Source organism: Colius striatus, chromosome 12, assembly GCF_028858725.1.
Source record: "Colius striatus isolate bColStr4 chromosome 12, bColStr4.1.hap1, whole genome shotgun sequence".
Classification (NCBI taxonomy): Eukaryota; Metazoa; Chordata; class Aves; order Coliiformes; family Coliidae; genus Colius; species Colius striatus.
Window position 1 is genome coordinate 23811482 of NC_084770.1, and position 21428 is coordinate 23832909.

Consider the following 21428-nt stretch of genomic DNA (forward strand, 5'->3'; position numbering starts at 1 on the left):
ACAACCCAATATCCAAGAAACAGAGGAAGGAGTATTTTGATACCTTTTTTGCTAAAAGAGTCAGTGGTTTACTTCCTGCTAAATCTGTGAACCAGTTGTGAATCGCACTCTGAGACCGAGCAGTAACCAGCCAGTAGTTGTCTTTGGCATTTACTTGTGGTTTCTTCTTTCCTGTGTCCTGGAAGGTGTTAAGTTTTAGCTTTTCTGCTAATATGCTGCTAAAGTAAGCGCCAATCTGGTGGGGAGAAGAAACCAAAACACATCTGACAACCCAGTACACAGCAACTATCATGCATTAATGCACAAAGACTTCCACCCCAATAGACATGCTCATCACTCCAGTCCAGGCTATCAGGTTAATAAGATAACACTTAATTCCCCGTAGCTAGGAGATGGGGATTTGTGTTATTAAGCACACGTGCAACACTTCTGCATCCTCATTACGGAAGCTGCAGGTCAGCAAAACTGAGCCTGAGGGCTCAGACAGAGCAGAGATGCAGCTGCCCCTTGCCATGGGTCACCAAATACCCAGAGCCACATTCCCCAGCAGATGAGCATCCGATTCAGGCCCCGATTCAGTGTAGTTTCCACTGCTACTCTAAATACCTCCACTGCCACTCGATTCCTACAGAATTAAAAGCTTTGCAAGATTTGCTTCTCCAGTAATTTCAATCCCAAAACAACAGAAAAGAACCCAACAGAGGTTTTAATTCCAATGTAAGCTTATTAACTTCTCAAAGTTGCCATATTAGAAGTTAATGTTTAGGCCTCTTAGCAAGAATAAAAGTGTTTTACTTTCCAATAACTATACTTGTAGCTGGGTAATTCTTAAATATATGAAAATCTTTTCAGGAGATACTGAAATTATTTTGGCAATTCCACACTTAATTCTTCCAGAAAGCCCTAAGCATTTCCTTGGGAACATCTGTTCTACCTGTTGAACAGTTACGTTCAATAGTCAAAACAGAAGTAATTAAAGACAGAAAGTGCCTGTAGGTAACAAGTTTAGAAAACAAAAATCAGAAGAATGTAACAGGAAAACCTTTAACACTTCAACAACAGCAACCCTGTAAAAACTCAAACAGCAGAAAATTACTTTGTCTGAAAACAGTGTTATAATCTTCTTGATAACATTCCCCTTCAAGAGCATTTCTTCCTGCTTTCCTAACAGCAAAAAAAAATGAGGGTACATGAATCTGGACAGATCCCTCAAAGAAATATAAGATGTTTGTTTCTCCCAAACAGCTATTATTTTCAATTTGGAGAAGTAACTAATATTTTAGGGTATTTTTATTGCTCTTTTGTATCTCAAACTTCATTTCCAAGAGACTTGGACCACAGTGATCGGTTTCTCCTGGCAGAAAACAGCCTGATGAAACACATACATGGCCAAGGCAAGCTAAAGCTGTGTGACTACCAGGGACTCTCAGAGGCAGAGTCACCACCATCATTGTAAGTGAAGCAAATCAAAGAACAGGAGTAAAAAATCCTGATCCCTTCTGCAATAAAGTATGCTAGTTACATTTTGTTCCCAGCATCCATGTTTCCCTGCAAAGACTGACAGGTAGCAGAAACACAGCTCAGCCTTCTTGCGTTAGTTCTGTAATTAGCTTTAATACAAAGGCTTCCAACTAGAAAGCAAAGTAGTCAAGAACCAAGTAGAACCACTGCCAGCTTGGTTCCAATTTCAGTGAGTACACTCAGGCTGAAAAGCTCTGGCTTACCTTTGAGGCATTAATGACAATGTTTCTAGCAGATCCATGCTCATCTCCAGAGAAGGCAGGTTGATTACTGAAGCCTTGCTTTACATTCACTGCAGTAAGTTCATCCTGGAAAAAGCGTTTTAAGGGGAAAAAATGAAATCACAAGAAGTCACATCATTCTGAGAAGCATGTTTTTGTGAAGAAAGTTTCTGGTTTTGCTAGTAAATCACCCTCTGCATTCACCCTGAACCCTCAAAGCACTTTGCACATCCCAGGGGTTTCAGTGAAGGGGAACACAACACCACTCCTACCCTCCAGTCTCCATTAAGTGCTCACCTTACCACAGGATTGAAGGCCATAACTTGATAACGATGCCACTTGTTTTGCTGAAAGAGAACTGCTGTCCAACAGTAGCAGGGAACAAAGCCTTGACAGCCTTCATAAAATCTGAGTGCTCTCCAACACCCAGCCCTAAATCTTCCTCATGGAAGCCTTGCCAGTCACAGCCATCCCGATCAGCAGGGGGAGAGCAGCGCATCCTCCTCTCCTTGAGATACTCTGGGACCACATTTCTCACTCCATAACAGAACACTACACCAAACATCCGTTGCAACTAAACCCACTTCTTCTGAAGCTACTTTCATAGTGGAAGTATTACTAGACTCCTCCTACACTACCAAGACACCTTTGTTTTGCTGCATATGAGTATTTAAACAGGCTTGGCTGGATCGTACTCGCAGCAGGAGCACAGACAGAAGCAGTGTCAGTAGCACTGACAGACACATACCCAAGTCTTCATGTTTCCTGAGTTCATATTCTCCTCTGGAAGATATTCCCTTATTCAGGACCATACACCTGTTGGTCTGAGGTCTGTCTACACCAGGTGAACGGGAACTGGGCTCATTTGTTTTTCTTTCTCTGAAGGGAGGGCACAGAACCGCCTGATAAATCAGTTACTTGCCACCAAAGGTACCCTAAACAAGCTCAAGTGGTCCATGGACCACTGGTACCAGACGAGATATCAGAACAGTCCCCAAGATGACTGTGAGATAACTTATGAAAACATCCAAGTGCAACTGATGTGCAACCAAGCAAATGAAACAGGAGAAACTAAAGTTAAGAATGTCTCCATTTTACTAGAATGTTTTGTGAGTACTTTTGGGCAACACCTCTCCTCAGAAACAGCAGCCCAGAGGCTTCCATTCGGTTTACTCTCTTAAGCTTTGCAAGTCCTTCTGCTTTTCAGTATTTTCGCAAAGTTTGAGAGTAACACAGAAAATAGTAACGTATTTAGAAGAAATTTCAGCTCTTCAGGGTTCACGAAGTTAGCAGCCTCATCTGAATTTTAAATGAAATCAACAAGAAGTGCTGGAACACTCCTCCACCCACACTATCCCCAAGACAGCCTTGGAAACACAGATAAAGGCAGAGATGAAAGCTATCAAGGAGATTATAAGCAAATAAATAAAAGGTAAATGGCAAACAGATGGAGATGTATGTTACTGTTACTGCCATTTCCACAGATGACCTCAGTTCTGTTATGGTCAAACTTCTCCTCCTTTGAAAAAAAGCTGTCTAGGTATCATCAAGCTGAACATAATGAAGAACAGGATGTGTACCGGTGTATGCACCACGGCTGTAGGGACAAGCTGCGGATGGACTGACAACACAAACACACCGGTGTTTCAGCTTTCTCTGGCTCAGATTCTTAGCTCAGGTTTCTCCCTGCCTTCAGCAGAAATTTTAAACAAGGAGCATAGCGCAGTTGCATAACCAAACACCAATGAGAAAAGACATGTCATCTGAGCACAATGCACAGAGGTACCTTTACAAACAAATTAACAATAAAATGGCTGTTCACGGGAGCTCTCCTTACGTCTCATTTACACCAGCTCAGGGTCATTTTCTAAGAGCAGACCTGTCCCCTAGCAGGCAGGGGAAAGCTTCCCAGATACACAGGCAGGAGCAGCAGCACAGGGAAGTTGCACAGTATTGAAGGTCCCTGGGCTGAGGCCACTTCCTCTGGCTCAGGATCGAGCCCTCTCCCAAGGGCTGCTGTCACCAGCGACACACTCTGCAGCACCGCACGCTGGGGCCTCTGCGCTCCCTAAGGGATGTCAGCCTTCCTTTCAAAATGTCAAGTGGGGCCCCAAGCGAGTCCAATCAAGGCTGAAAACCCTTCTGCAATTTCAACTAGCCAAAGGAACATTCAGGCCCAAATTGTGTTCATTTCAGCCAGAATTTTAACTGTTATGTGTGAGAGGTTTGAGCCCCCTCTGCAGAGCTCGTTTGTGGAAACAACACACAGATGGGAATCTTTACCAAAAGAAAGCCTGACAAGTGCGGTACAATGTTCACAGGAGCTGAGCAGCATCAGCTCAGTGAGCATTCAGACCCCAACCCGGGCCTGTGTGTGACACCTCACTCCACTGCAGCCGCAGCGGAGTGCGTTGGCCGGAGGCTGCAGCCAAGGGCACTCAAACCAAACCCAGAACAAACGCACCGACTGTGAGCAACGAGCATTGAGCTGTTACTCTTGGGTGTTCTGCACTGTAGGATTCCATATTTATTTGCTTTTAATTAATAGGAATGAGCTCCTTCAATTTAAGCCTTCTGCTTCCAAACTACTGCAGTGACACTTGCCTACTGCAGCACCGAGCTGAAAAGCAGAAAGATAACGATGTAGTGAGGTTTTGAAAAACTAGCAACAGGACAGTTTGACATCTGAGCTGAACAGACAGTGTACAGACCTACACCAGCATGGTTTGATGGTCAAAACCAAGGCATTTTTGAAGGACATTCTTTTTCTCTTTGACCTCAAAAATTTCCTTCAGAGAGAATTTTAAACAGTCCATAATAAACTCATGAAAGCAACAAAATGGATCTTCTTAACCAGTCATTACTTTCAGATCCTCTCACATGCTCCATCTTTTGCTCCCTTTCTTTTTATTACAACAAAGTACCTACTTTCAGCAGCTTGGAGCAACCACAGCATTAGCTTGGAGACCCAGACTTTCTGCAGGAAGGTCCAGGATTTCAACCTATGGTTCAGCTGCCACAGCACAAACTTGCCATCCGCACCCAGCTTACACTACCAAACATCGGGCTTGATTTGAACAGCGAGATCAAAAAACAGCCCCCTAAAAGAGACAGTATAAAACACTGTGCCAGCTACAGATTACTAAACAAGCTGTATTTCATGATGAAGAGAGCAATAGTGATATTTAGAGGAGCATTATCCACTCTGAATCAACAGCTCAAAAGCCACAAGCAAGGAACAGCCATACCCAACAGCCAGCCACTGGCAGAAGTGGGTTTTGCTGGAGACTAGCAAGGTTATAAATAGACACCGAGAGGGCCCGGAGAGACTCTCAACTGGCATAAAGGGAGAATACAAACAATACTGGAGAGGCCTCTCCGACAGAAATTTCAGCTGCTTTACCCACCCTGCCAGTGAGGAGGTGGTCTGGGCTCCTGGTCATTGTAGACTTTGGAGAATTGAGCCTTGGAAGGGTCAAACGCTGTGCACTATGTGCAGAGAAGGTGATGAAATTCCTTGTGTCTCAAAGGCTATTCCTCAGCATAAACTGATGCCGATTGCACTTCTTTGTGAAGAAGTTAAAAGCGTTACTCACAAGAGAAATCATCAGCATCTGGCACATCCAATAGTTGTACCTTTGGCTTGTAAAAAACACAGTTTGTATCATATTTTATCCATCTTTGGGAGACGATAACAATTCAGAGCACAGGAGGTGCTGGAAACAATGTCAATTCTAACACTTGCCTTCAGCTGCTCCTGCCAGGGCATGATCTCCAAACCTACCTTCTGCTCCACAACCAGCAGCAGAGATGACTGGTTGTACAAAGCACTGTCCAAGGTTCAAAGAAAACACATCACAGAAAGACAAGGAAAGCTAATTCCTCCCAGTCTTCCTCTTTCAGAGCAATACCAGGTGTTAAAAGCAGCCCCAGTGCTTACCTGCATTGAGGCAGAAGCTACAGCCATGAAATTCAAGGACTTTCTGCAGAGAGCACAGGTCCTCAGAGACTAAGCCATACCCCATGTAAATTTCCACCAGGGGCTCAGGTGAAGAGGCTCTGGAGCAGGAGAGCCCTGGGTCCCTGCAGGTGTTAGGCTCCCAGCAAAGAGGGAATTTAACAAGGCACAGAGTGAGAGTCAGCAACACCTGGGCCACCAGGCAGGCTGCTCCCGTCTCTGCCAGAACCCGTAACTCTACATTTGGCTTCTTTTACAAGTGACAGAAAGACTTCACCAACCTAAAGGCAGGAATGACACAGGACTGTGTCCTGTGAACACCTCTTGCAACACACACTAGCAACTACCTGCACAAATGTGGAACAAAGACTTTCCCTGAGCCACGTTTCAATCAATTACATGATGCCAAATAACAATGACCCTGTTGCAGTTATTTTCTACTTACTAACGTACCATGAAACATATTTTAAATATTAACCACCTGGGTGCTTGCCACTTCCATTCTTATTGTAACTGGCTGCAGAGTTATAAATGTGTCTGCAAGAATCAGTCCATCACCTGACTAAAAATATTCAGCGGTCCAGAGCTAAAAATTCATCTCCACACATTGTCACAGCAGAGTTCAAATGCAGTTCTGCAAGCCTGGCCGTGATCACACAGTTAAAACACACCTTAAAGAAACATTTCATGTTCGTTATCTTGACCATGGAGTTTCCAGGTATGATGAGTAGCAGTGTAAGGGTGAAAGAGACAGAAAGATACTAGAGGTCAAAAAACTCTCTCAAGGGATTAGTAATGGGCTTGAACACACACCTTTTACTGCATGTTGTCCAAGCTCCTCTCAACCAGCACTGACCAACAGCCACTCTGATGAGCGGCCTCCAGCCTTCATGAACCAGATGATAATGCACATAAACAAGTACCAAACTACCCTTAATTAGCCTCCTTTCTGAAAGCCTCAATGAGATGCCAACAGGCCAGGAAGACAGCAAAGCACAGAGGTCACATGGCTGCCCTGCTGTACTTGCTCCATTTCACTGGAACTCATCATCAGCCCGATGACTTCTGTGAGCACTGAATTCTCTAGGACAGATGACACACAGAAACACCAGAACAGGACATCCCAGACCAACCATGCAAGAGGCATGTGGCACACACAGTCTTGTGTGCCAGTTACGACACAGCACGTCAGACAAACCCAGTGAGACCTCCCGACTTTGCTGGGAGACATCCTGTGCACAAATGCCCCGCAAAGGCTTCATCCACCTACGGAGGGCCGGCAACATGGAAGCAAGATGGGGAAGCCAAGCCAGGGAGAATCTACAACCAACTGATACCGCAGCTTTGCTGGACATGGCAGCCACATCACAGAACCTGCCTCAACGACACACTCACCTCCAGCACTGCCTGGTCTCTGTGGGTTTGGTTGTGGTACCCAGGATTAGCACAGCTAGAGCCTGAGGCAAGAGTAGAAGCTACAGCCCTGCTCATCTCCGCACTGTGTTTTTGAAGACATGTCCCAAACTTCAGAACCCTGCTGTCCTTTTGTTTCTCTATCTGAAGGTCCCTGCTGTCAGCTCAGAAACACAGGCAGATCAGCAGGCCCACAGTCACACCAGCCACTGGTACCTCTCACCCTCCGGGCAGCCTGTGCCCCTCAGGCCCGTGTCTCTCATGGGCTGTGGGTTCTCCTCACAGCAGGCAACTGTACCCCTCATGGGGCAGGGACACCCCTCACGGCGACTGGCTGTACCAGTTACGGGTCCATGCCCCTCACAGCAGGCAGCCGTGCACCTCACGGGCAGGGGGTGCCCCTCACGGAGGCGGCCCAGCCTCTCCGCCCCGCTGCCCGCCCCGCAGGACGAGCGCGGGCAGCGGCCGGGCCGCGGGCAGGGCTGGAGGCCGAGCGGAGCGGGACCGCCGCAGAAAATGCAAGTCAGCGGCCGCCCAGCGCCGCTCAAAAGTTTCGGGGGAGGCGCCGGGCTGGGAGGCGAGGGCGGCGGCCGCCGCGGGCGGGGGGCGGGCGCGGGGCTGGCGGCCGGGCCCCGGCGCCGCGGGCACGGCGCGGGCGGGCTCACCTCCTTCTGGCGCGGGTCCTGCGGGTAGACGTCGGGCGGCCCCAGGCGCGGCCGCTTGAGCGGTCTGTGCTCATAGCTGAGGAGCCCGAAGGCGGCCATGATCGCTCATGTTCGCCGGCGCGGCGGGCGGGCGCTGGAGCGGGCTCCGAGCGCCAGGGAGCAGCACTCGGCGGCTCGCCCCCCGCCTCACCCCCGCCGCGCCGGGGGCGGGCTGCGCGGCGCGGCGCGGCGGCGGACGGGCGCGGGGGCGGCGCGGCCCGGCCCACCGCGCCCCGCCGCCTCCCGCCGCCGTGCCCCCGCGCCGCAGCGATGGCGGGGACCGGGCAACGCGCTGCGGGTCCCCGCGGTGCCCCGGGGGGACGGCGAGGAGGGGCTGCGGCGCGGGGAAGCGTGCGGGCGGCCGCGCTCCTGCCTGGCTCCTGCCAGCCGCGGGGTCGCCGCACCCGCATGTGGCCCCTCCCGCCCGGGCTCAGCGCCGAGCCGTGCGCGGACACACGCTCCGCCCGGGCAGGTAACGGGCCGGACCGCGCTCCGCTCCCGCCCTGCGAACGGCCTCTCGCCTTCCCGGGAGGAGCTGCAGGTCCCGGGCACATGCGGGCAGCGGCTGAGGAGGTGCAGCAAAGCCTTCCCCTCGCTTACCAGCCACGCTGCGGCCGAGCAGAGGAGCCAAGGACACCCGTTTCCCCTCTCTCCGCTGCCTGGGGTCTGTGAGATCCTGATCCGGCTCCCAGGGGTACCTGGTGTCGGCGGAGGGGCCCTGCGCGGTGATGACCCCGTCCCGCAGGGCTGCAGCCTCGGCAGTCCGCGGGTGAGCTGCCCGGGCCAGGGCTGCTCTGCCATTCCCGAAGGATGCTCCCAGGGCCAGTCTGTGCCAACCAAGTGGATCCACTGATCCCAGCGGATCAGCCAAGCAGGACAGGAAACAAGTCAACAGTGGTACAGTTGACAATGAATCTTGAAAACAAAAGCAATATAACATAAAAGCTTTTGGACTCCTCCCTTTTCCAGCATGCAGGTGGATGTCCAGTCCTTGTCTGCTTTCCTGAATGGGGCTGCAGTCTCCCTCACAGCCTGCCGTTAGTGTCCTGCAATGAGGAACAAGTCCCCCTCTCTGTACAGGCATTTTCTCTTCAGAGGCAGGAGTGGTAGGCACATTCCAGTAACAGCATTACAGTAGCCAAGCATGAAAACTTATTTCCTCCTTTCTACGCATTATTTGTGCCAGGTCCTCTCCTTATGCTACGTATCCAGGACAGTACAAACATGGGGGACCTTGGAAATACCACATTAGACAGTCAGTTGCAAGTAAGTCTAAATAAAATTAACAACAGCACACTACAAATGAGTTTGTGTTCAAATGGAGCATGGACAAGAACAGGAAACACAGGCAAACCACACTTCTTTTGCCTAAGCAATTATCTAACCAAACCACAAATAACTTAAAAGCTGAGGCTGAACTAGGCAATAGCAATAAATTGTGACAGTAATGCCCTACATGGTCTCATATTTGTTAATACATCTTCCATTTAAATCTTTGTCACTTTGGTTATCAAATTACTTTCCATGCATCCAGCTCTGCAAAGGCAAGGATCAACAATGTGAGATCTTCACTCTTCTGAGATGCCTGCCTCTGCAGGTTTATCAGACATCCCATGTGGCCCAAGGGCACGTTTCAAAGACCAGCAGTGTTTGTCAGCTTTTTTCCTTCACTCTACCAGAGGATAAAAGTGCTTCAGAGCTTCTTATGAGTTACACTGGCAGATCAGTGGGGCCATCTCTGGCTTCTGGAAGATTAGTATCAGGTATGTTTTAAGATAGTATTACATTTTATTCCCCAGACTTTGTCACACAGTTCTTGTCACACAAATCCCAGTCTTTGGTGGTTTTTGCCATGCAGAGGGGTCTGACAGTCTCATAATGGCACTTGCCGTTCTGTGTTAATTTGCCTGAATTTTACAGCACCTGTGTCATGCAAGTGTCCCAGCAGAGACCAGCCCCATGACATCCATAGCTCAGGATCACAGATCTGGCTGTAGACTGGCACTTTCCAGTGCTTCAGCCCTCGGTTCAGACACTAATGTCTGGGTTCAAATCCAGTTTTTCAAAACCCTCAAGTCTGCAAACATTCTGATCTGGATCTGGGGAAACAAGTATTTCATGTCACTTTTAGCCAAATGTAAGTAGGACCTTAAGCCACCACTTTAGTGCCAGAGTTTGAGAAATAAAGAAGAATGGCAAATACCAGTTTATAGTATGGGTTTTTTTACAATCATGACAAAACTCATTTGCTATGACTTTGCTACTGATAGTTAAAAACAGAGGGTAACTTCTGAAAATACTTTGTTAATTGTTGGTTATGTGCTTTTCTTTGAGGACTCTCGTAGTGAGAGATGAATGGCACCACTTCCCTACACTGCAGCTGACTTTCCACATGTGTTTCTGTTGAAATCCATGTCACTATGGGTCCTCCTTACTCTTTCTCTTTTCATCCTTTACTTTTTTACAACCAGGTATGGCTTTTCTGGTAAACTGATACCAGCTCTACAATGGAAGAGCAGAACATAATCAGCATCAGTTCTGTGAGTATCATGAGTCATGACATGGCCATGGACATTGAGAAGTCTTCATACCTAAGAGTTATAAAATCCAAATCTCTTACAAAACTTGGTGGCAGTTTTGGAGGTCCTAAAATCTTCTGTACTCTGTCCTTACTGTAAGGTTAACAATAAAGTGTCCATTTGACTGCAATGATTGCCAAAGATCAAGCTAGCACAGTAAGAACAGCACAGTTAGCTCTGTAAGAAGTGGGATACTGTAACTGCTTTCCAGGTTCATGTACACAAGTCACTGTTGATCTATTGTCGTGGTTTAGGCCCATCAGGGAACAAAGACCACGATTAGCCTCGAGTACCGAAGAGGCTGAGAATTGCTCAAGGGCAGGGAGGGCTTAATTGCCGCTTAAGGTTCAGGACAAAACAGACCAGGCTACTCGGTTTGGGGAAGAAAACAGAAAATAATTTAATGCAACATCAACTAAAACATACCCCCAAAAACCCCAAAACATAACCAAAACGAAACAACACAGAGTAATACATCAATGAAGAGTCCAACCAGCCTTTTTAAGAACACCTTCCCGCCACACCTCCCCTCTTCCCGGGCTCAGAGCCCTGATCCCGGGGTTTTTACCTTGCCCCCCCCGAACGGTTCGAGGGGGCAGGCAGTGGAGGTCTCAGTCAGTCTGCTCCCCATAGCTTCTGCCATTTGTCCCTCCTCAGGATGGGTGAACTCCACACCAGTCCTCCCTGCGAGTCCGTGGGGTAACTCACACGCATGGCAGCCCTGCACGGGCTGCTCCGATGCCCACTGACTCCAAAGGCTGCAGCTCCTCTCTGCCTCTTGTGTGGGGCTGCTCTGCGGCACACAGGCTCTCCAGCACGGCCTGGGCCATGGCCGTCTCCCCACACAGTCCCTCGCCCGTCCGGGCTCACTCACATGGAGCTGCTGGTGGCTCTTAGTCCTGCCACGGATCTCCATAGGTTGCAGGGGCACAGCTTGTATCCTCGCCGCGGCTTGCAGAAGGGTCTCCGGTCTACTGCTTCTCCTTCCTTCCTCCTTCTCTGGCTGAAGGGTCCGCGTGGTCGCCTCCATCTTGTATCACTCTTCCACCTCCTGACTCGCATTTCAAATTCCCGTCCCCTAAATAGTGATCGCAGAGGCGCCAGATTGGCCCAGCCGGGCCGGAGGTGGGTGTGAACCCAGGAGCCGGGGGAGGGTCCGAAAACTCTTTACCGGGTCTTCACTGCAACCCGCTCCCCCTGTTACTAAGCCAAAAGCTGCTCCTTGCTAAACCAGAACATCTATCTATACCTCACATTGCATGTTCACCCTTGAGTATTGTAAACTGGGCTTTAGGTATCTGTGGGATTAAAAATGAAGTGGTTCTTTTCCACTTCTCACTTACTGGGCATTTGTGCTCATCAAAACCATTTCATTCAGTGCATTTTTCAGAGTGGTGGTTCACCTTTACACTGCTGACCTGCACAGGCTGCTAAATGCAGAGCCAGTGAAGGGATGTTTTGTGGTGCTGCTCCTCAGAGAAGGAGCTGAGGGATGGCAGCATTGTGTGCATCACTGCTGGCAGCACTCACATGGCATCAGGTGGCACATACCATGAAAAGTGACATTAATGAGTCAATCATGGTACAACACTCCAGTTTGGGTTGGGAACTATAATAGTCTAATTCTTTAAATTTAGGGTTTCTTTTAAAACTTAGCAGGTGAGAGAAAATTTGAGCAGAAAGTGCATCAATGACAGTTTAAAATCAGCCCTTTTCAGGAACAGCTACTCAGGAGCAGTTAACACAGGGAGGAAGAGTACTGAGCATTCTGTGAGGTAACGGCCGGGGCAGAAGAGCCCCCGTGACAGCCGTCGTGCCACCGTACGCGTGTGGTGTAGAGACAAGAGCCCGTATTGCCCAGTGGCCAAACGGCCAGGTTTGTCTGAGAGCGTAGGCTCACCCTATTTATTTTGTTTCTTAAGCTAAACAACATCAACAATAGTCTTTCCTTTACCCAGACACATGCTGTTAACATTTTTTTATCCCACCAAATTCTTCCTGGGACACAGTCACTTTTACAGGCTCGGGTTGCACTGCTCTTGTGCTGGTGATAATCATACATAAAATATTACAGTCTCTTTTCAGGGAACAATGAGCATTCTGCTCAAGTCAAATATTCAAAGCCACCTTTAAAAACAGGCATTTTCCAAAAGCTGTGTGTATTCAGCAGGGTGTGCAGAGCGAGCTGAGTGGTGTTGAACCCCAGCGATACAGCCGTGTGCCATCTCTTGGTCACACATGATGATCACAGCACGAGTCACAGCTCTGTTTAAGCATTAGCTTTAAAAAACAAAAGTAAATCATTTGTCTGTATGCAGCCTTGTTTCCTTTCCATTCCAAGGTTGTCTTAAAACCTACGTAGTTAAACCAGACTCAGTCTTTAAGCCTAACTCATATGATACTCTTGAACCACCTGAGCAGTATTCCTGCAATGTATATGCATCCAGTTAACAAACTATTTCTAAGCTGATCAGATTAGGAAAATAAATGAAACCCAGTGCCTGCCAAAATCACTGGCAGTCAGCAGACGGATGTGGATGGCCTTGACGATGCCCCAAGTCAGCCTCTCTCCCGCGATGGGTTATTTGGTGGCTGTGACACACCTGGCAGGAGGAGCCAGGCAGGGTCCCAGCAGCAGCGGGAGCTCGGTGGTGCAGGGAGCTGACCTGACGTGCCGTGGAGTCGGGGAGGTAGGCTGGGGCTTCTGTAAGGAAGGAAGAGAAAATGTGTTTGTGTATATTTGAAACCTGTCTGAGCATCCTACACACTGCAGCCAAAACAATACAATACATAACAGACATGCTGCCCTTGCCTGGGAACGCCTTAACGGGCAAAAGCAAGTGCCCAAATACAACCAAGCACTGCAGAGGTGGCTCCTGGCACAGCGGAGGCAGTAGGAACAACAAAACAAACACCACCACCTCACCCTCCCAAAAAAAAAAAAGAACATAGCAGCTCAGCATTTCCAGTAAAACCTGGAAAAATTAAACCCTCTGAAAACTTCCTCTTTGGAGACCAGATAATCAGGGGTGGCAGCCAAGTCTGTCTCCAAACTCCCCCTGCCTGCCCCATCAGACAGGAGCTGGGAAGAGCCAAGCACTCATCAAATTACAGAGGCTCCTTCTGTCACCTTAAACCCTTGTGATCAAGTGACACAGGATGCTCTGAAACGCTCGACAAACTGCTCTGTTTTCCAGCTTATTTGAACGCATTACCGTGCAAGCTGGAGCTATACAGAAGGGGCCAGAGAAGCAAACCCTTGCCCGCGTCTCTCAGGAGAGGTGCGCCTGAGGGGGGTGGGCGCTGAGGCTGTGGGAGCAGCGGGCCGCGGCCGGCGCGGGGCTGGCCGGGCGCCCGGCTGTCCCCGGCCAGTGCGGCTGATGAAGCCCCGGTGCGGCCGCGCTGAAAGCCGCGTCCGTCCCGGGGCTCCGCCGCCATGCCCGCCCGGCAGAAGAAAATGCTCTTCTGCATCGCCGGGGTGCTGAGCTTGGCGTGCGCGCTGGGCACCGCGGCGGCCGTCGGCACGCAGCTCTGGGTCCAGGGCACGGTCCTCTGCAAGACCGGAGCTCTGCTCGTCAACGCCACCGGGCAGGAGCTGGACAAGTTCATCGGCAAAATCCAGTACGGGCTTTTCTACGGCGAGCGTGTGAGGCAGTGCGGGCTCGGCGGCAGACCTCTGCACTTCTCATGTGAGTAACAATGGCACCTGAATTATTTACCGCCGCGCTACCGACGCTCGGGGAGCCGGGAGGCAGCTGCCCCGCAGCTCCTTGCCCGCACACATAGCCTAACGAGCATGAACGTGCCACAGCGATGCTGCTGGTACAGCGCTCCGATCGACAGGTCCTTTTCTGACACTACTACAGCCATGCTCACATTCTCATCAATCTCTCAGTTACACGGGTATCTACATTTCCAATGAATCTATAGTATTGCTTTTTAAAAACCAGTACTTTTAGTTTCAGTTACTCTGCTGTCTTCCTCTCTGTGTTGATGTTATGCCCTCTGCTTCGCGGTGAAAGAATGAACTAAACTAAACTATCAGGAATCTCACAAAAGAGCTGGGGCATAGCTGCATTTGGCTGCTGTTGAGAGCCAAAAACTTGGAAACATGCTGCATTAACCAGAACAGCTGGCTGCCGGCAGCCAACGCTCAGCCAGGTGGCCTACAGACTGAGCTTGGTATCTATCTGACATACAGCTTTTCATCAAAGGCCGGTAGCAACATTAGACATTGCTGTTAGACAGTTGAGACTGCCCCTGGCTTCTGTTTCTAATAATTTTCTTACAGTCATCTCCGTATCTGTTATCAGCCACTTCATTGCTGTGCCTTGCATTCAGGTTCCCATCCGCACGTTTCATCTCACTATGGCTGGACTATTTTAATACACTGCTGGTGTGATGGCAGCTGTAGGAATTTTAGTTTTGTGGGCAGTCTGAATTCATATTGCAGGTACAAGGGAGAACACAAATGAACAGATTATTTGGGATGACTTAACAGTACAAATCATCACGTATTGTTAACTATCTCACAGGGTTTCACACAGGCAGGCTCTGGGTCTGTGCCATACTTCAGGGCAGTACTCCAAGGTCATGGAGCTTGCTCTCACTGTGGCCATACACTATCCATGCTCGCAGGAATCTTGCATAACCTAGATTTCCTATCCAAATGCTTCCCAAAGTTGCATTCCTAAGTATCACTTAAATGGGCCACAAACACAGATGTAACCAAAGACCAGAAAGAATACAATGTGCAGTTTTTAATTAGTCACAGCTAAGCAATCCACTTTGTTCATTTTCAGACAGAGACAATGAGGTTTGAAGCATGTGCTTTAGTCCCCAGTTGCAGGATCTGAAACCAAGGCTGAGTTTAATCTTATGCCTGAGTCTCCTCAAGTCAGAAGTGAAGCTGCTGACAGGCAAGTGATGGAGCAGCACCCTCCCCAGAGAGCAGCCTGGGGCGCAGGCTCCCAGCCCAGCAGGCACCGGTCCCAGCACAGCTACCAGGGCTGGAGCTCTGGGGCCAGAAACACAACCTGAGAGCCCTGACCAACCTAAACCAGAACACAACCTTCCTTATTGGAGCATCCCTTTACCTTCCAATCTGCTCCCGTACAAGCTGACCATTAATAGTGGATATTTCAATAGGTACTGTAATAGGATTTATATTCAGAAACAACAATTAAGTGGCTTAGCAAAATACACCTTTACTAGAAGAGAGACTTCTCTCTTCTATGCCTCTGCTTCTGAGATGACTTAACGAAAGAGGCTGTTCCCATTCTCAGGGGCTGTGGCAGAGCTCGCCCCCCATCAGCACACCTGGGAGCTCACTGGGAGCATCCCAGAAAGTAGAGTAACCATACACAATATACACATCCACAGCTTAATGCATCAGAGTACACTTCAGCACGTCTGAGAAGAAAAGACAAGGAAAATAGGCTAAATGATTTAGTCCTGTGTTTGTTCCCATTAAACGCTCCCCTCTGACCACTGCATCTCTCTTAATTGTACAATGCATGTGCTCTGCCAGCAAACGCAGTGCGGCCGGGGAACGCCTTCTGCTTCATTTGCTCTAGCTGATTCTCATCAGTTTCTGGGTCAGCAGTTCATTTTCTAAAGGTCCCTGGTGTGCCTACCTAAGACACAGTCCCATTCACTGCCATGAAGGAATGCTTTGCTTTCCAGACAACGCAGCTGCTGGAATTAATTTTTCCCGATATGTCACACATCAAATGTTAATGACGCAAACAGCCACAAACGCAGGTGCCAAGGGAAAGCTTCACACAACGCAGCATGAAACAAACAGTACCAACTTGTGTTATTAAGCACAGAGTTCTGCACGCTCTCCCAAACCTCTGACAAGAAGCGATGCTATTCCTTGCAGAAATTCTGCACAGGCAGGGACCCTTCAGCCTGCCCGTTGGCTGCTCTGAATGGCACAGGGGTGACACTGCCCCTCACCCCACGCTGACAGTACTACTGCTTCTCATGTGTGTAAATGTGTGGAATGCTGCACAGAAAGCCCAAACACAAGGTTTAGTTTCTAAAACATGCTTTGTGTTTCACGAGGATGACGTGAGGAATTTGGCACCAGTGGAATAACTGGACCATGAGTAGCCACCAGCAGCAGTGCAAGTTCTTCTTTGCTGTAGATTTAGTAAACAGCCAGTTTTGCTGTGTGCAGCATCTGCATGTACCATGACAGTGAGCTGGCAGCCACCAGCTGCTTGCCCTCAGGAGCTGTAAAGGGGTCGGGCAGAGCAGCACCAGAGCCACTGCCGTCCCCAGGACCGGGGCAGGTGTGAGCCCTCATCCAGCACCGCAGCAGCAGGTGCCCTCTGTGTGCCTCCAGGCCTGCGGAGGGTCCCTGGGACAGTCCCCTACAGGCACTGCATGTCCTCCTCTGCTCCCAAACAGCCGTCAGCCATGTCAAAGGTGACAGTTGTTTAACAGCTTCAGGAATAGTTTGTGAAGGTTGGCTTTGCTTATTTCCCTTTCATTTAGTCAGGGAGATACATCATCTGGACCACAGCGCCTGCCTCTCTGTGTGTGCCACATGGCAAGCTGCACAACTGTGTGCTGGTAAATGTTTTACAAGGCTGAGTAATTGATGTGAGGCTTTTTCACTGTCTGCACATTAAAGCTGCAGCGAGGCAGCGCCGAGATGTTATTGCCCCCTCCTTAATTGTGCCCCTGTGGATCAGGAGCAGTTAAGTGTATTTGATGATTCCTTCTGAAATACCTGCTGTTGCCAAACAAACATGAATGGTTAGAAATCATTCTTTTATATGGAGGCTGATTGACTATCCCCTTGAGCCCAAGCTAAGCAGGATCACAATTTGAAACAGTAGCTAAAAAGCTCCACAAGAATATTTAAAAGCATTCTGAATTTCTGCACCCACCGTGGACGGGCAGAGCCTGGCCCAGCACAGCCGCAAGCAATGCGCAGTGCAGCCGAGGCCCTGCAGCTGCCACCAGCCCGGCCTGCGCCAGGGCCTCGCCAGGCACAGATTGCTGCAAGTGCTACATTGGCAAAGGCAGCTGATGCAAAGTTCCCAGCTTTTGGAAACTTAAAATCCCACAGCATGTAATGCAAGCGCTGCATGAAGTGCCCAATGCATGGCGCTCGCAGCCACAGCTGCAGAGCCTCACTGCAGCCCCCATCCCAGAGGGATGCTGACCCAGATCAGGTGTCAGCAATCAAGGAGCTTGAGGTGGCAGCCTGGAGAGCCTGGGGCCCATGGGCAGGGAGCCAGGACACCAAGGGGCTGCTCCACATCCCACACAGGGAAAAGCCCACAGAGGTACACCTGCTCAGGATGGGGAGGAGAGGAAGGACGGACTTTCCCTGGAAATGGTCTTTCTCTCCTGGACAGTCTACTACCCCTGAGCTTCAGAAAATGCTTCTGCTTCCAAACAGCCTGAAGACCTGGTCCTAGTTAATAACTTCATTATCATCTTTGGTTGCATTTGGAGGAGCATGATTTAAAACAATTAACACAAGCCAGCAAGAAATCCCTGGTCTGACCTCTGGAACAGCTTTGCCCAGTGTGTACAATAATGTTTTGTTCTTTCATCTTTTTTCTAGTTTTTCCAGACTTGCTCAAAATTATCCCTGCAAGTATCCACGTCAGTGTCATTCTCTTCTGTACAGTGCTGATCATCTTTGCTCTGGTGGGAGCAGGTTTCTTCATGTTCAATGCTTTTGGAAGCCCCTACGAAACGCTGCATGGCCCCATTGGGTTGTACCTCTGGAGCTTCATCGCTTGTAAGTATCATCCCCCATTCACGTTTTTGCTTGTGATAACTCCTACAGGAGGCTGTAGAAAGCACCGTGGCTGCACTGACTCAAAACTGGCAAAATCAAGCCAGGCAAAAGGATGAGTAGCTTTGCAGGAATCACACCAGAGTGGGGAAAGAGGGGAAAAAACACCCCAAAAGGTCAGTGATACGACTGTTCTATTCCCCACAATGGGAGGTTTCCAGCTGGGTAAGCAAATCACTTGCTTCTCAAGGAAGGAAGGCACTGAGAAGCAGAGAGACTGACAGTAAGTCACTATGAGTGGTCTCTGAAAAACCCACAGGGATAACAGAGCATCCCATGCCACTGCACTTCAGGAGAGCAAAGCCCCTCGCTGTGTCACCAGGGGGCTGACAAGGTTCCCCACTGTTTACAAGGTATTACATACCACAGTCATCACTTAGTAATGGACTTCAGTACAGGTTTAAACAAGCAGTTATGTTCAACGGGATGATGAGCAGCTTAAAGCTGAAAAAGAGCACACTTTGCTGGATCAGGGCACCAAATCAGTGCTGAATGCTATTGGTCCTAAGCCAAATTCAATTAAAAAGCCATTGGTTTGTATTCTAAAAATAACCCGTTAAAGCCAAGCCACAGAGGCCATAACGCCGCTGTCAGTCTGGCATTTGGTTGTGATGCACCTCACGTGGCCTTGCTGCAGATACTGCCGAGATGACGAGCATCTCCCTCTCCTTTCCAGGCTCCTGCGGCTGCCTCATCATGATTCTCTTCTCTTCAGAAGTGAAAATCCACCACCTTTCTGAGAAAATTGCTAATTTCAAAGAGAGGAGTTTCATATTCAAGACCCACAGTGAACAGTTTGCCGACTCATTCTGGACCATCCTGGTTTGCTCCCTGGTGCACTTCCTGAATGCCTTGCTGATACGATTCGCTGGATTTGAATTTCCCTTTTCAAAACCAAAAGATTCAGGGACAATCACTGGAGCAGTTGACCTGATGTATTAGAACTACATAATTTAAGAAAACTTTAAGCAAAGAGGTTGGTCACTACTACATTCAGCAATCACCTGATCTACTAACTTGTGAGTAGCTCTAGAGAGGTTTAAAAAGTGAAAGTCTCAAACCAATGCCAACCTGGCATATGCAGTAAACAAAAGAAGCTGTGCTATTTGGTACTCTCTAGATCAGAATACCCTCTCTTTCTTGGGGTAAAATGTTATTAAGACGTTTGCCTTTTCTTCCAGTGAGCCTTGCAAACTTTCTCTCATCAAACCATACAACAAAAGGCTGCCCAGGGAACGTTAGAGGCTCCTTCTTGGGAGGTTTCCAAATCCCCCTGGGCACATTCCTGTGCCCCCTGATCAAGGGGAACCTGCTTTAGCATGGGGTTGGGCTGGAGGAGCTCTGGAGGGTCCTTCCAACCCCCACCATTCAGAGACTCTGTGAACTAAACAAAATCAAACCCTTTGTCAAGGGGCAGCACAGGCCTGCAAGGCATGCTGTAGCTCAGCAGAGACTGATGAAGAAACACATGAGGTTCTCTAGCTCAGAGTGTGCAAGAAGCCAGAATGGAGGAGCACATCAGCCTTTGCACCCTTAAACTTCTGCACGTCAGCTAAAAAGCAGCCAGGTGGCTCAGCCCCAGAGCAGTCAAGTGGCCCTGTTATGGATGGCAGGACCAGAAGAGCAGTGACCCACTGAACCCTCCTCCCGGGACGTGGCTGTGGGGACATGCCTCCCAAAGCTGGGGCATCCCACCAGGCTGCCTCACGCAGCTTCATCCCATGGTTATACTGTTACCCTGAATGGCACAACACTGCTGGAGTTTTTGTAACAGGTTTATCAGCTGTGCCCCTGCACCACCAACCCTCCCACTGCACGGCTCTGCATCCCCACACTGTTCCACACCTCCCAAGATGTTCACACTGTGCAAGGGCTCCTGGAAGCTGCCACCACCCTCAGGTTCCTTCATCATTTGCTTATTAATTAATATGCACTCTCTTCTTAACATTAATGTATCTCCTGAACACATAATCTGTGTTACATCTCATGGTATTGTTTACCATGCAGCAAATCACAAAGAGTAATGTTACATTTTTCTTCTTCCTGGTGGTGCTGAAGCCTCTCTGCTTTGCAACTCTGGAGCAGCTTTGGCAAGCAGCAGCATACCAGATCAGGTGAACAGACCTGTCACGTGTTGGTGCCTTTCTGAGTGATCCCTGACAGTCCTGGAGAAAGAGTTGGTTTGTGTGTATCCAATACAGCATTGCCCAGAGCGGCTTCAGCACAGTAGATAAACCTGTTCCCATCCCTTTTGCTGTGCAGATGAGGGCAGCTCCTGATTCAGGGTCCAGGTTTTTTCACTGGGGATCATCTCACAAAGAGCCCAGCTCCACCACTCCCCCCATCCTACCCCACTCACGAGCATGAGGCTGGCTGTTATTTCACACACACACAGTTCCTAAGGCAAACGTGACAACTTCTTACTAGCAAAATAAAAATGAGACAATATTTGTTTTAGTAGCTGGAAGTAACGGAGCTAGCATGACGTGCTCAGCCTGCACTCGTGGATGAGCACCAGCATGTACCCTGTGCTCACTTGGAATCCGTGAGCCCCTGTGGAACAAGTTTTGCCCCGTTTCCTTTCTAGACTAGACTACTTTGTGATTTATAAAACAATAAAGATCGCATAGTGAGGAGAAATAGGTTCTTGAAGGTTCTTGAAAAGTCTGCATGGTGGGGGAGAGCTGGGGAAGGGTGCTTCCACTCATCTGTCGGGAGCTGGTGCCAGCAATGGCCAGTTTTGCGGAGACAGGATCATTCTGTGCTGCTATAAATACCCAGATTTGGTGAACTCTCCAAATCTGGGAGGGCAGATTGTCCCACACCCTGATGCCTAACCTCTTGAAAGAGACAACCTGGTTTGCATCAGCCTGCTCCATCCCAGTTACTTCCAAACGTGGAGCAGATTTGATCTATTGTATTTTATCTACAAATCCATAGGCAAATCTGTTGTCCTTATGCCAAAAATCTCAAGAAATTACAAGAGTTTATAATTAATCAACTCATGAGATAAGCCAGTGTTTATCAGAAAGGAAAGGACTGACTGCATCCCAGGGAGGCAACTAAATTAGGCAGAGATGTGCTCACTGGAGTACCCTTTGCCCCTACAGCCCAGATCCTAAGGGGCATCTTTCTTTTGCACCAAATCCTGTTCTTACACCCCAAGAACCCAGCTGCCATTGACTGCAGTGGGAACTGTCCTCTGCT

At 49.1% G+C, this 21428-nt stretch overlaps 2 protein-coding genes and 1 long non-coding RNA gene across 6 annotated transcripts in view; 1 reads left to right on the forward strand and 2 right to left on the reverse strand.

Annotated features, from left to right (window-relative positions):
• Positions 1-7877, reverse strand: part of MED12L (mediator complex subunit 12L) — a 124073-nt gene extending 116196 nt beyond the window's left edge. Inside the window, exons 1-3 of the mRNA XM_062005483.1 lie at positions 7779-7877; positions 1725-1829; positions 44-235 (exon numbers count right to left, since the gene is read on the reverse strand). Coding sequence (XP_061861467.1) covers positions 44-235; positions 1725-1829; positions 7779-7877 — 396 coding nt within the window. The remainder of the gene's footprint in view (positions 1-43; positions 236-1724; positions 1830-7778) is intronic.
• Positions 7878-11598: 3721 nt separating this feature from the next.
• Positions 11599-21428, reverse strand: part of LOC133626444 (uncharacterized) — a 35961-nt gene continuing 26131 nt past the window's right edge. For all 3 annotated transcript variants that reach the window (XR_009819525.1, XR_009819524.1, XR_009819523.1), the window contains one exon: positions 11599-13100. This is a non-coding gene — a long non-coding RNA (uncharacterized LOC133626444). The remainder of the gene's footprint in view (positions 13101-21428) is intronic.
• CLRN1 (clarin 1) lies at positions 13833-19163 on the forward strand. Of its 2 annotated transcripts, none has more exons than XM_062006051.1 (3): positions 13833-14085; positions 17985-18164; positions 18859-19163. In XM_062006051.1, exons 1-3 carry the CDS (start codon positions 13833-13835, stop codon positions 19161-19163), a joined length of 738 nt encoding a protein of 245 aa, XP_061862035.1. The 2 variants fall into 2 exon arrangements, with proteins under 2 accessions (XP_061862035.1, XP_010205038.2); XM_010206736.2 differs by having other exon boundaries at positions 18898-19163.

Excerpts from the sequence above, each read along its gene's own strand:
- CLRN1 (XM_062006051.1), top strand. The coding sequence starts at position 13,833 with ATGCCCGCCCGGCAGAAGAAAATGCTCTTCTGCATCGCCGGGGTGCTG. Across the intron at positions 14,086-17,984 it reads CAGACCTCTGCACTTCTCAT|TTTTTCCAGACTTGCTCAAA; the intron begins GTGAGTAACAAT and ends TCTTTTTTCTAG. Across the intron at positions 18,165-18,858 it reads CCTCTGGAGCTTCATCGCTT|ATACTGCCGAGATGACGAGC; the intron begins GTAAGTATCATC and ends GCCTTGCTGCAG.